This window comes from Lepisma saccharinum, chromosome 17, assembly GCF_977018435.1.
Source record: "Lepisma saccharinum chromosome 17, izLepSacc3.1, whole genome shotgun sequence".
Classification (NCBI taxonomy): domain Eukaryota; kingdom Metazoa; phylum Arthropoda; class Insecta; order Zygentoma; family Lepismatidae; genus Lepisma; species Lepisma saccharinum.
The window spans coordinates 28,452,624-28,467,962 of NC_139245.1; the positions used below are offsets into that span (position 1 = coordinate 28,452,624).

The window sequence follows — 15,339 nt, forward strand, 5'->3', positions numbered from 1 at the left end:
TGTTCTTGCTCACCTGAAAATCTCTCATGTATAGGCAGAAGTGTAGACTAGGATTTTCACGGTGGGCCACAGCACACCCTTGCCCTCCAAGTGGTTATGCCCCTGCTTTCCATAGCCATGCCGTCTCTATAACCGTGATGCTTCATACACCATTACAAGTAAACACAGCCTAGTTGCACTTGCTTTTCATTACGTCTCTCTTATTGTACAGCTAGGTTAATTACAACGGTGAGTTGACAATGTATGAACGGAAATTCGGTTGAGAGAAACTGTTATCATCTAAAGCATTTCTCAAAATTCATACAATTAGTATTCCTTTTTGGCGGACAACTCGGATAATAATAAAGCGGCGACGTTACCACTACGCCATCAGGGAGACACTTGCCTTCGAGACCGAGGACAGAACCGGATGTCAATATGTAGAGAAGAGATCGTGAACGAGTTAGTTTAGAACTCGAGACTAACTCAAACTAACTTAGTTTAGAACATTCCTAAATTCCAATACGTTGTTTTTAGTTAAGTTTCCATTAACGGCATTTTCTTGTCTGTTTAGTGCAGTGGGCACAAACGTCTGCAGTCTTCGTTAAAACTATAATTTCCAAACAATCGCTTGAAGTAAATGAAGAAAGCATAAAGCTAACCGGAATTATCCGTTTGTGTTTTATAAAATATTTCATTATTCTCACAGAAAATAAAAATTAAGGGGGAGAGGGACAATTTTCCTAGGTCTTTCTCGCTGCGGCAGCTGCCGATCACTGTTGCCAACTTCGCTCTTTTGGAGTCAGATCTGACTCTTTCGTGCACTCGTTTGGCTGTGAATTGTGGCACCCGTCCCCTGCCCCACATCACTGGCTCCGGCCCACAAAGACCAACTTTTGCCACGAGTGTACATTTTGCATGTGACGTGATATTGTCATATTGTCTGCGTCACCCACCCCCTCTTACCTCCCCGACTACTTTTATATAGCGCCGTGGCTGAGGTGAAGTTGACAATATTGTTATCAGGGATCCTTTATTTTATGAGCATCAGTGGATTATTGAGATGGGTGATGCCACCAAATCTAGACGGTGAAAATTAACGGTAATAGCAGCGCCCCGACCCCTGTGACACCTAAAACTACCCTAGGAGGCACTTTATGCAGCCTTCGTTAATCCAGCTCCTTGAAAGTCATCTTTAGCTGTATTAATGGTGAAATTTAGCTCTTTTATACACATCAGGTTTGGCAACACTGCCAGGATGGCCGTAGGAGGCAAGGAGAAATGCATTAGGCTTACGGACCTTTATTTTATTCGGGAATATCAAACATCCAATGACGTAGAAAAGTACATGGACGGAAAAAGGATACGTTGAACTATGTCATAGTAGTAGTAGGAAAAGTTGAAACTCCCATTTGATTAGCCGTAACTTGAAGTTGATTTCCCATAAGGAATACATGGGATTCGGTAAATACTTATTAATCATATTTTTCAAACCTCGTGTCTAGCTTACTAATCAACTTCAAAAACAGTTTCTACTTGCAACATGGAGAGAAACTCATACTATCTCGCATACTAATCCCTTTTTAAAATAACAGTGCCCAATCCGACGATATTGAAATAAATGCACAACTGTTGCGTAATTGTCCCTCTTCGCCTTAAGCTTCAAATCTTGAATAAGTTACGAAATTTGTTTAGTATAAACAATAAGAAAATGATTAGCATGTCAAATGTAATTTGGTCAGTAACTCATCATGTGTAATTCCACAACTATGAATCAAAAACAAAAACAAAAACTCTACTTTCACTTGGGCCGTTCCTCTGACCTACTTTGATTTTAACCTCTTGGACCACACTTTAAATGGTAAAAAGTTATTAGAGCCACACGTATGCACATTTCTTTTGGTGTTCACTTGCCACCAGATTGTTTCAACAATATCTTAACGTAAGACTTTGTTCATGGGCTTACGCACGCGTGTTTGTATAATTGTAACGTACATGCAGGAAATACGGCTGAAATTATTTCAACTCTTGAGAACGCTCTAAGTTATGTACGACTTTTGCATTCAGGTACAGCGCCTTGAATAACGTAGTGTGGAAAACGACCCAAGAAACTGGTTCCCCGAGACGATGACAAGTAGATGGCAGTGCGATCGACACAGCGGCTAATTTTGTTATGAAAGTAATGCGGCTTAGTTAGTTAGTTTTTGGAATATATTGTGTAGATTTGTTTCTCTAGAAAGGCGGTAAGTGAATTGATGGAAACAGTTATATTTGTGGAGTGATTTGCAGTCACGAAATGGTATTAATTTACACAGAAAAGTAACATAAATACGTTTTATGTGCAACGCAACACGAGCATCAACATATCGCATGTGAGGCTGGACGTCAAACGTTGGATTGTGTACACAAGTTTATTTTTGTATACTAATAAAATTGAAATAGTGTCATGAAGGGGAAAAAAAGTTTCGTGGCGTACATATTATGAAGTCATTTTCCCGAAATGCAGATATTCGAAAGAATTTAATTTCATATTCCATTTAGTTGAAATAGCCGATTACGATGTACCTTGTCATCTCTATCAACAAATTGCTTTACATTCGTGTCGATTGGTAAGTAGAACTTTGGTGTTAAGGACTGTACATTTTTACTCGTGACTTGGCTGTAAAATGTCTACCTTGTACTTGTTGAAAATAAACCGCAAATTAATTAAATTAATTAATAATAAAATAAATTAATTAATTAATTAAAATAAACGAGTATTGTCTGTGTGAATTTCCATAAAAATAATATTTGTGACAATGACAATATTAATGAACCTTTCAGGATAATGCATACACAATACTAATTCTCGCAGCAATTGTCATGTTACGTGTTACAATCCATACCTATGTTTTCTTCCATATTGTTAATAAAAAACTCAAGTACAGGTCATGATAGACGGTTCATAATATTATTTAATATTTTCGCGACTACTGTACCAAATATCATAACAATTTTCTGATGCAAAGAAATGTTACAAAGAAAAGAATCAGACGTTGCAGCAAAAACCCCATTTACTTCCATTATAAGCAGTCGAGCGCTGTACCCCGGTGTCAACACCAGCGCCTCTAGCGGATTTCATTTTCGAGTGGAACCAGCGAGAGAGAGCAAAACCATGCCGTTTTCCACACTACGTTATTCTAGGCGCTGTAATTCAGGATATGCACGTGGACGTTTTGTTTCGTCTAATCATCATCCATCTTCATTGTCGCGTTTGTCTTTTTTTTTTAAATAGTTACAGACAAATGCTCTTTAATAATAACTAAATACAGCAACACGTTGAGGCTTTTGTGTTCAATCTATACCATGGATTCCTTCATCTTCGATCCATTTCTGTTACCATTTCTGGTAACTTGAGGAGCCAGAAAAGCAATGGGAAAAGACATAGCTTTGATTCTGAAGATCGATAATTACTTGTTTTGAGCCGATACACGTAAAACATAAACACACACACAACAAACATACTTAAATTACAGACAAAGTCGCTGGTTGTTGGTCCTACAAGTTTACACGAAATTTTAATTTTAATTTCCTGTTTTCAGTACTGGTAAGTTGACTCCAGAAGATGATTTTTTAAATTTGAATTGAATTGGCCGAGGGAAGAAGAGTTTCTTATGTCATTAGGGATGTCGTTAGCCAATACTTATCCGTCATTTTGGTGTTTCACAGGGTCCGGAAAAAAATGGCGCGTGACACTTTCGCGGAGTCTAATTGGTGTGGAAATTATGCAAATTTCAAACTTTTTTTTTTTCATTTTGCAGCAAATTTGTATGAAAACTAGATTTTGTAATTACATAACGTCTATGTTCATATTCCGATGTAATTTTTGAATATTCTAAAGCAAATTGATGCGTATAATTGGATAACAATATTTACACACTAATATTGATCAATATTTTGAACAATTTTCATTTATTGCAATTTTCGAGTATCGGTACCGGTGGGTATCGGTATAGGTTCAAAGTGGTATCAGCTCAACCCTAATAATTACCTCTACGGGCCTATATGATTTTTCGTTGTTTTTACGTGACCTGCAGCTCGTGTAACATAGCTGAATATCAGGTCAATGCTTGGTGTGGCGCTTCCACTTTGAAACAAAACTTTGATGAAAACACGAACGACAGATAGTCGATAAGTCAATTATGTTATTACAAAAAAGTAAATTAATAAATATTTAATATATATAAAGTATCGATTTGTTACCTTTATTTATATCTTATAACTATTTATAAAGTAGCAAACTGAGCTCTCTATCAACTGGTTAAAAATATCAATAAATTACAAAATAGTTGAAATGCTTTATTATGTCTAAGTTTATGTTTAGTTTTTGCTTTCTATTAACATAAAACAATTCGACTTCATACTTAATATTTGTCTTGCATTCTTGTTTTACTTCATTGTCCATATATTGTTATTGGTCTAGATCTGTTAATGGTCTCTTGAAAGAAACGGAGACAGGCATTATCCTTTGTTCTTTGTGTTTGTTTTAGATATTATCTTCAGTAAAGTATATTTGAATTTAATAAAAACGAATTGCTTATTTTTGTTGTGAAAATAAAAGTCTCCCCCCCCCCTTACACCCGGAAGTTTTGGTGGGACAATTTTTAGGACAATATCGTTGGCGGGGGGAAAATCTCCCCTGGTCCCCCAGAATTTCGCACCCTGCGTCAAACTGGTGCTTTCATCACTGAAATACAATGAAATTATTAACCCTAGTTTACCCGTTCCGTACGAGAAACTTACTTACCTGAGGGGAGGGGGGGGGGCTCACAGGCCCACACTTTTTTATTACTAAAATTCAAGAAACCATTTTGTTATTTAATCACTGCTTCCTTTGTTGATTATATTGTATATATTTATTAATTACAATAATTAAAACATCACCATCATTAATGAAAAATATAATAAGCAATTATTGCATGAGTGCCACACACATATTTTACCATTCGCTAAAACTCACAAAAAACAAAATATTTTTTATTAATGCTATTTTGCTTATAGAGTGACAGTTGTTTATAAATTACAATAATTACAAAAAGTAATATCATTACCAACCAACTGTACACTGTTACTGGCATGAGTGTTACGAATAACACGCATTCAAAAATGGCGCTTAATAGGTCCACCAAGTGCATTTTGCCTCTTATTTACATTACATTTATGTTTTTATGACTAACTAACTAACTCTCTAGCTTTCTTAAACCCGAAGGTTTATGGTTGCAGCAACACAGGCCTTCCATTTGTCCCTATCCTGAGCAAGTTCTATACACTCTTTTCCATCCCTACAGATTTTCTTTAGGTCCATCTCAACGTTATCTCTCCATCTCAGTCTTGGCCTTCCTACTGGTCTCTTACCATCAGGTTTCCCAACAACAATCCTGTAAACTCTTCTTTTCTTTCCCATTCATGCCACATGGCCTGCCCACCTAAGTCTTCCTGATTTAATCATTCTGATAATATCTGGACATGAATACATATTATGCAGTTCCAAATTATGTAACCTTCCCCACTCACCTGTCTCCTCAACCTTTTAGGTTCAAATCTTTTTCTACGGATTTTATTTTCAAATATTCTTAATTTATGTTCCTCTTTCAATAAACAAAATTAATACAGAAATATTAAAAACACCACAGGGGGCAATGTAATTTATTTTCAATTTTTTATAATAATTTTCACAGTTGAAAATCGAAACAATAGAGGTGGTGGGGCTGATAGCCCCCTCGGGTAAGCTAGGGTTAATGTGCTGATTGTGTACAAAGGGCTTTACTGTAGTTTCTCTCTCTTTGGTTCCAGGGGCATCGCGAAGGCCGGAGAACCGAACAACCTTGTGGGGAATTCCCTGAGGCCGCCACCGTACAGCGGCTTCTACCTCGAACCCGCTGTGCACAATACCCTTCGCCAGAAGCAGCGTCGCCTGGTGAGGGAGAACCCCGGGGTGCTGGTGGCCGTGGCCAAGGGTGCCAAGCAGGCCATCATCGAGTGTCATTTCCAGTTCCGGAATCGTCGGTGGAACTGCCCCACCAAGGATTTCCTCAGGGGGAAGAACCTATTTGGAAAAATCGTTGATCGAGGTAAGTTGTTAGCTTAAGCTCCCTTGCTGATTGTATAGGTGTGTTTAATACTACGTCTGTATGATTTTATTTGTAGCAGTCAAAAATTCTTATTTGGTTTACGTATTCTAAAGCTTTTTCACAAACTATAGCAATTTACTCATTCCTGGCGGATTAGCCATGTTATATTGTGGGGATGGATGACCCTGTTCTTTAGTGACAGATAAGTCTTTATTGTTGATTTTAGACATCCTATAGAATAGAATATAGGTTTATTTCAGTATGAGCCTTTGCGGCTGTACACACATTTCCATACACCAATGAAGATTTTTTCCTTCTTCTTTTTTCCCTAATACCTCTCCCTTTATGCCCTCACATGTTCAACTTTACCTTTCATACTAATTGTGGGTTCTCTCACTACAATCTATCAGCCTGTTTTATTTCTATCATAATTTTGCACTTATAGCACTAGTTATCATATTGTCAAAAAGAAGCTTTTTGCACACCGCTCTCAGGCACTTTCACTCCCGTCCCTCAAGTTATTGGCTCTCTTTGTTTAGAGGTAATGTAGGAAGGTTTCCAGGTCCCTTATTTGAGTCATTTCCCTCCCCGTAATGGCCCTCATTAACCCCTCCATTTCAGATTCGTTCATATCCCTTATGTATCGCTTCATTTTAGAAAGGTAGGAGTAGCGACAGCCATTAGAAGACAGATGGCTTCTTAGGACTCGGATGAACCTTTTTCCGACGCCATTGAAATTTCCTCTCGTTTCGAAAAACCGCTATGATATTTCAAATTCTGAAAAATTACTAATGCTTAGAAGTCCTTCTACGGCATTGTGAATCTTCGTGTGGTTTACTTTTGTCTAGATATTCGCATTGGTTTAATAGGTTAACGTAGATAGCCACAGAACAAACAGCTTCATCAAACAAGAAGAAGATTCACATCAATGCTCTGGAAAGAATTCCAAGTAGATGTAATTATTTAGGTTTTGGAATAGCAAAAGAGAGGAAATTTCGGAAACGGACCTAGCGTCGACCAAGGATCCACCGAGCCATCAGACAACCATCTGTCTATAGAGTATAACATGGTGTCATCACCACTTATTACTCTTATGCTAATTGGCAAACTAGTTTTAGACATCTAGAAGGTGATCGCTCAATTTTAGACGTCAAAAGAAGCGATACTAATCGTTTCTTATTTTTGTATTAATTACCGTTAGACGCCCCAGAGTTAGGGACGCTCTCCCCCGTAGTTTTACTATTATTTCTGGATATAGACTACTTTCCAAACCAATGAAATATGCCATTTGATTTGTAGACCATATATCACATACACGCAGTAATTGTGATGCTACATTATGTGCCGTATGAGAGGTGTCTTGCGCAAGCGTAGTTGAATCTGCTCTTCCTTTTCTCCATCTTGCACCAAAAGAAAAAAAACCTGAAAAGACGAGATTGCAACAGTGTGATATGTCCCTACGCAAACAATTCAAAGTATCTTATTACCTGGTGACGTCACTCGCGTTCTCGTTCATATGCAAATCGAGAGAGGTACAAAACGTTTTACATGTAGGCTGAACATTTCTGCCGGGATTATCTCCGCAGCGACCCCTCCCCCCTATCTGTCCTTCGGAAGCACTTCATTGTGGCTTCGAGATTGAAAAACAGGCTCAAACCGAGTGACGAAGCGGAAGGCGATTGTCAGCGACGCGAGGACAAACCTTCGAACGACAACGAGCGACATGTCCTCTCCTCTCTTGAAGAACTGGAGCAAGCTGCTACTGCGCCTTTTTTGTCCAACTGCTGTTGTTGGTGGTGGCTATCTAGAGGTCCGGTGCTTCTAACGTTAATCCCTCGGCTATCTGCAAACATCTTTTGCTTATTCTCGAGGGGTTTAGGCGTCACGTGAGCCGACTCTTGTCCATTTTGCGTGTAGGACGAAGAGTCAGACGCGTTGCGACGTATTTGTATAATAAGAGCTACTGTATCCGTACCAAGGTCCCCTGTGGCAGATGTTTATTCAACGATTACTTTCGTCTGAACGCTTCAATAGTTTGTGATCCATCGTTTCTATGTTTACAAAAAGCGTCAGAATAGCAGTGCATGAAAATTGTATTTGTAAGAAAGGCTGAGGTCGAATATTCCACTAGGAGTTTTACATACAATGTATACTTTTTAATTCTAGTAAGTCCTAACGCAATATAAATGCACTTTGTCAACATAAATGCACTTTGTCAACAACAACAACAACAACAACAACAACAAAAATGCCTTCCATTAGTTCCAAACAAATTACAAATAGATAATTATGTTTACAACTCCTTCCACAGAATTGTATTTCATTCACAACTATGTAGATTAATCGAAAGTCTATTGTCTATTACATATATCTATCAATAAGAAATAAAATTCACATGAAGATATAATTATGTTCAAGTAGAGTAAGGTGATTCTCTTCATGAACTCATTAAACAACAATTCAGGAAATTACACTGTTGTTCCACGTGAATTATTCCAAAGGTGCAATTCACTATATTTGCGAAAGCCCTTCTTCTACCCACCCCCATCCTCTTTCTTATGTAAATATCTTTCATTTATTTCTTGATAATTATGGAGCTGAGCAATGGCAGCGATTAGGGGGAGCGAGGGGGCCAGTTGCCCCCCTCTCTTTCCCACTTTCGCTCCCGCACTATGTAAACCTTATGTATCAAGGGAAAGTAAACTGTTCCTGCCCCCCTCCCCAGTTTCGGAACCCAATCGCCGCCACTGGAGCTGAGTTACAAGTATGTCCTAATTAATATCATTTTCCTATGATAAAAACAACGTTTTAAAATCTTGCATACAAACACTACTTTTATACATGTATTATTTTGACGCATTACATATTTAGAGTTATGTGAAGCTATAAAATTATGTATTATTGTTATTGTTTTTGGCTAAAGATGAAGAAGATAAGTGATGATATGATGAAATGATGAAGGAACACCCATTCCCAGTCCGGTATTGCAACCCAGGACCCCTGTCGGTGATTTGGTGACTGTTTTTAAGTCCAAGAAACACTAACAAGAATGGACCTGCAGTTTAATATGGAATATCCGAACCACTATGTCCCTCCACCGCGTATCGAACCTGGGCCCCCTGGCGTTATCTCTTCTCTCTCTCCATATATACACTAATGGATATGTAGTGCATTTGCTCGTTTATCTGTGTTCATCTCTTTCTACTACCAATTTCCTCTCTTCTTTACTGTCCAGGTTCAACGTTCAACTTCTGGTCCGTTGCGAACCAAAGACTGGATTTAAAGATATCAGACACGCTCCATGCCTTCCTCATTTTTCCTTGTGCTCCCCAACAAATTCTATAATTAAACCAGTTCGTATTCCTTCCCTGCAAGAACCGGAGCATTATAAAACGGAGAATATACGCGACAGGCTGATAACGTAAAAGAAAGCCTGGATAGCGTCAAAGCCTTCGGCCGCTCTGGCACCTTTTATCAGAAGCCTTTGGGAAACACGCGCGCTACGCTGGCATAGCTGTTGGCGTCCAAATTGGGAGGCTCGCCGACTGGACGAGAATAAGGAGACCTGGACATTGTTAGTCGGAGCAGTCTGCTGACAATATTACCTCCAGAAGCTCCTTGCAGCCTGTGATGTGAATGCAGGCGTGATTCCATTTATACTGTTGTTTTTTTCTTTCTGGGAAAGGAAAAGGAACTAGAGGGAATTTAAAAGGCTTTGAATTGTAAAAGATTGTGTCGTCATTAACATCAGCATTAGAATATTAAACCGCCAGTATGGATTAGAATAAGAAAAATACATTACGGTACACGACAAATAGAAGGAACCGTCCAAAGTGACAGAGTGGTTAGCTAATCGCCAGATCTGGAGCTAGGGGTAAAGAACGAACGTAGTTTTAAATTAAAATGTTATTGTCAGTTTGCAAAGAAATATACAGGGTTATTCACAATTAGTTCCCTAAAACTAAAATTGAATAACTTCATTCGTATAATATACTTACATAATTTATTTACTGCATAATCTACATAACTTCAAGTTTCTTATAAATGTTCGATATGACTCCCTTTCGTCACTCCGCAAATATGAAACTTCATCCCCTATTCACGTAAGCATGGCTACATTCACTCGCATAGATGATCCGTTGTCGCAGATCAAAGAGAATTGACAGTCTTTGCTTGAGGAGGAATCTTCTGATACCTAGTTCTGAAACGCTGTTGGACTGTAATACGGACTGTGTTTCGTGGAACCACAGACAAAACTGAGCGCGCTCTGCAACGCTATAAGACTCCATGTCAAGTGTCAACTCACGAAGTCACCAGTAACAGGTCGACTGGCCTGGCGGCCTAGAAATGAAACTTCATGATTTGGCGCGTATTTAGAACCACATTTGAATCAATTTTGAATAATACGATTCGCTCGGAATAAAACCATTGCAGCCCAAAAGACAAGCGACACGGTCACCATGAATATATTTTCAGAAATTCAATCATTAAAATTACATTAATTAGGGTAACTATGAAATAGTATGTATTACTTTTAAAACGGTCATGGTTATTTTTTACTGTAGTTGGATGGTAACAAATTCTGTAGTCGACTATTTGCAGCGTAGTTTATGTATGAAGATCCAAGAAATGTTAGTTCAATTTAAATATTGTTTCTGTAAAGATATTATTATATATTTCAATGATCATGTTTATGTACATATTTTGCACGTTTTGGCAGCATAAAAGTTACAAATATTACTTCGTGTGTCATTACGTATATTTAAAGCATAAGGATCACTTTGACAAGGTTTTTCCATTAGGAAGGCTAGAGGTGTAAGAGGTGACCCTTTCTGTCGAACTCCTTTCCACGTACGTAGTACACACAGGACTGCATTCTGCAGACTAACGAGGCTCTGGCGTCTGGGCTCACAGCTAGTTTAATCCCCTGTGGGGCTCGTGTTGTATCGTGTTTGTGATTGTTCCTTCATCCATCTCAATTTATCATCATTCTTCATCTTCGCGATTAGCCAAAAGTTGCAGGAAAGCAACGTAACCATTCATTCATATTAAGAATACCATTGAGTTGAAGATTCTGTGTACCGTAATAATAATATTCGATTCCAAATTAATCCCGTGTTCGAATCCCGGCCTGAGCATGGCCGTTCTTTACGAGTGTCCCTACAGCCGGCTCCGTGTTGGAATGGTTAACACAAAGCGCTACGGCGCATAGGCCCCGGGTTCAAATCCCGTTCTGGGATTGTCTTGTTCTTTGTGATTGTCCCTTCATCAGTGTTATCTTATCATCACTCATTCTCATCTTCGCAATTAGCCAAAAGTAATTTTTTAGTTGTGGTGTTTTGAGTCCACTTTGTGCACAATAGTGTTGCCCACGGGACGAGACGAGACAGGCTTTTCAAAATTCGAGACGAGACGAGATTGACCATGTGTCATGAGACAAACGAATATTTTCGAGACGAGACAGCATTTCCACGAGACGAGACAGGCCAAAGTCTCGTCTCGTGGGCAACACTAGTGCACAGTAAGGCTAATCGGGACTGGACCTACACTTTAAAGTAGAATCCGAACCACTATGTGCTTCCACCGGGTATCGAACCGGCGACGACGCTACCACTGAGCCATCGGGGAGGCTTAGCCAAAAGTAGCAGAGATTCGAAGTAAAATAAACTAAATCAATTAATCGTGTAAGACCATATTTAATTCGATATTACACCAAATAACTAAATATATATTTACATATCTAGTACTTTTTAGTACAATTCCCTGGTCATTATGCATATTTAAAAGACATGCATAATTTTGGCAATGTTTTTATATTAGGAATAATAGTAATTGATGATTTTGAATGCTGTAATAATTAGTAATACGAGATTCCAAAAGAATTAATTTGAAGACATGGAAGAGACAGTGCCTCTTGTTGCCTTCTTGCTTCGAACGGTTACGCTGTTCTTTTCCCGAACACAGAAGGCCAAGTTGAATGATGTCTCTTATAGTTTTTTGGATACTCGCGTGCCTCACGCGCTTCATTGAGATATAGCCATCACGTATACCCGTTATCAATGGACAAGAGCACCCTTTAAATGAATTTGCAATCGAACGCCGAGAGGTGAATCCGTAATATTTTGTGTGTAAATTGATGTCTGGACGCCGCCCGAATGATTGCATGCTCCACACGCTACGTCATCCTCTGTAAAAAGATCTGCCCTGCCTCTATTAGCGCGTAAGGGGGCTAATCTGTATCTGGAAGTGGCTGTTCTTCAACTCTGAATGTGATACTAATGCCAGGGAGACTTCTTTTTGATTAGCCGCCCGGCCACACCGCGCCGAGAAATGCTTGCGCAGTGTTTCCAACCTGCGGACACCGAAATGTGCCGTTGTGGACGTTGTGCTGTTTGTCCGTCATGCATGGTTTCTTGCTGAATAAGATTATAGATTTGATTCGTGTTATTTAGCGTAGCTTTTCTGTCGGTTTTGATTAGTCGCGACGATGACGATGAGTGATGATATGATGCAATTGATGAAGAGACGCTCACAAGAAGAACCATAGCCAGTCGGGATTCGAACCCGGGACCCCTGTCGTTGTAGCGATACCTAGATGAGAACGAGACCTATCGAGAAAAGACCAGAGAAGAGACAGACTTCTGCCGACCTCCTTAGCGGAGTGGTTAACGCACCGTGCCAAGACGCTAGACTGCTGGCCAGGGGTGTTCTCTCTGTGTTAATTCATCAATTTCATCCCATCATAACTCATTCTCATCTTCGCAATTAGCCAAAAGTGGAAAAAATGCGAATCAACGAGACAGACTTCTGAAAAATCAAGACAAATAGACTCTAAAGGAATTTTCGGATAGAAGCGACATGTGTCGCCTGAAAGCGAGCCCTCAATAATCAATGCAACCTTTCGAACCGAATCGACATGACAAGCTGTACGTGTCGCTCGAGCTGGGCCGTTATCTCAATGGGCGTCTGTCTGTTGGCGCATGCGCGGTGAATGTTTTGCATTCCACCGAAGGGACACGTGTCGCTTGCCGCTAACATGTGAAATCAACGTGTTGCTTGTCGCGTGCCCTTTGTCACTTGAAAGCGCCCTAAGAATCATGTCTTGTCGCATTTCTGTTACTTTCGGCTAATCGCGAAGATGAGAATGAATTGAGATAAGATAAAATGGATGAATTGACAATCACAAATACACAAGGACACAACGGATTAAGCTAAACGTGAGTTCAGACGCAGAACCGCTTCAGTCTGCAAAATTCAGTCCACGGTGTACTACGTTGATTTAAGTCCACCTATAGGCCGCACCTATAGTTTCAAATGGATTGATTGATTGATTTGGTGTTTAAGTCCACTTTGCGCACAGTAAGGCTAATCGGGACTGGACCTACAGTTTAAAGTGGGATCCGAATCACTATGTGCCGCCACCGGGTATCGAACCCGAGACTCCTTGATTACAAGGCGACGACGCTACCACTGCGCCATCGGGGAGGCCAGTTTCAAGTGGAATCCGATCCACTGTGCAATGTGCCTGTACTGGGTATCGAATCCGAGACCCCTTGCAGGTGTACTACTTGGTACATGTGTAGAGATTTGAGTGCCTTACGAAAGGGACACCCCTGACACCCAACGGGAACCCGAGAAGTCGGTTACGGGGTAAGGAAAAATTTTCCCATCACGATCCCGACTGTTTGGGATCCCAAATAATCGTGTTTAAAAATAGTGTATTCTCGATGTTCTCTGCATACGTGCCTGAAACTTTAAAAATGGCAGCATAGACGTTGAGATTTCCACATAGTGACGCATAGGGAAAATTTCCCGACTTAGTAGGGAAATTAATTTTTCCCGCCCAAACGTTTAAAAACTCGCCCCAACCAAAAATGTTTCGTCCCACACACCCCTACTTCTCTATGCGACTTATTCAGACGTGCCAAGCGTATACACACCTGTTAGATAAGTCATAGGCTATATTTTGTTACAAGGTCGTTCCATTGGTGGCATGTGCGAGTCACTGCTGCGTGGTTGTACATATTCAGAAAAATACTTTTTTTTTTCTTTCTTTCGAGGACTCCTAGCATTGAAACAGTGTTAAAGAACAGAAGAAACATTTCCAGTGCCACATTGGTTCCGTTTTAAGATTTTTTTAGTGTCATTTTTCTTTATTGCTCTTTACACTATACTGTATATTATAGTAATTTCTCTTCTTTTAGTCTAATTCCGCTTCTTTTAGCATTCATTCTATTTTTTTATAAAATATGCCATTTATAAATTAATTTCCTTCATGTTATACGAATGTCTCACCCTCTGCTTATATTTGCTAAGAATTTAGTGTCCATAATCATAACTGATAGCATAGAGATGAAACACTAACGGATAAAAATATCTTCCTATGAAATGTGTGCGATACCCTCGCACTCAAAGCTCTTGTACAAAAAAAAACTGAATCTGGTGGGAAACGCAGCCGGTTACCAACACTGTTCACCACCTCTCCTCTTCTGCCGGTCGCTCGATCTCAAAGCGTCGTGACCGGCACAAAATAACAGGGCAGTAGTTTTTTGAGGGGGAATGTAAAACCTGTAATTGTTTCGGCCACTATTGCTGCCTGTATACTTCGTCGCACCTGGGAAATTTAGACCCAAGCGCAGGGTTGCCAGAACATGAATGTTATTTTTTACTTTTTCGGCTAGCGCGGAAAGAACCCAGCCAAAGCTAATGAGGTAACTGTTTGAGGGTTTGTCTGTTTGTTTGTTTGCATCGCCTTAAGTGACCTTTCGATGCTCTAGCGACGTGTTTGTTTGTTTTTCTTTCTTTTGGAAAACGGAACCCATTCTTTAAAACTTACAATTTCTCCAGGACGATTCCGGAAGGATAATATTTTTTCGTCTTGTGTGTTTGTCCAGTGACCAAATTAACTCTTCTGCACTCCTAAAGCCGAACGACAAGTTCTCGATCTGTAACTATTCCGGACAAGATTAATCCAATCCTGACAATTTTATTGGTAAGGCTGTCGCCTTATAATCAAAAGGTCCCGGGTTCGATCCTCAATTAAGACTTTGCACAGTGGTTCGGATCACACTTTAAACTAAAGGTTTACCTCCCATTAGCCTATCTTAACAGAAAGTGGACTTAAAATAAACAATAAAAAAAAACTTTACAAACCTTGTTAATTTCCTTGAGCTTCCGTCTTCGTCTCGGTGATTAGGTCTTCGAAGTCAAAGGTCCTAGGTTCGAGTCATGATTAAGGAGGTGTTCTCCT

The 15,339-nt window shown here is 39.6% G+C and overlaps 1 protein-coding gene across 1 annotated transcript in view; it reads left to right on the forward strand.

Annotated features, from left to right (window-relative positions):
- wg (Wnt family member 1 wingless) overlaps nt 1-15,339 on the forward strand; it is a 66,965-nt gene that overhangs the window by 23,070 nt on the left and 28,556 nt on the right. Inside the window, exon 2 of the mRNA XM_083139235.1 lies at nt 5,812-6,089. Coding sequence (XP_082995361.1) covers nt 5,812-6,089 — 278 coding nt within the window. The remainder of the gene's footprint in view (nt 1-5,811; nt 6,090-15,339) is intronic.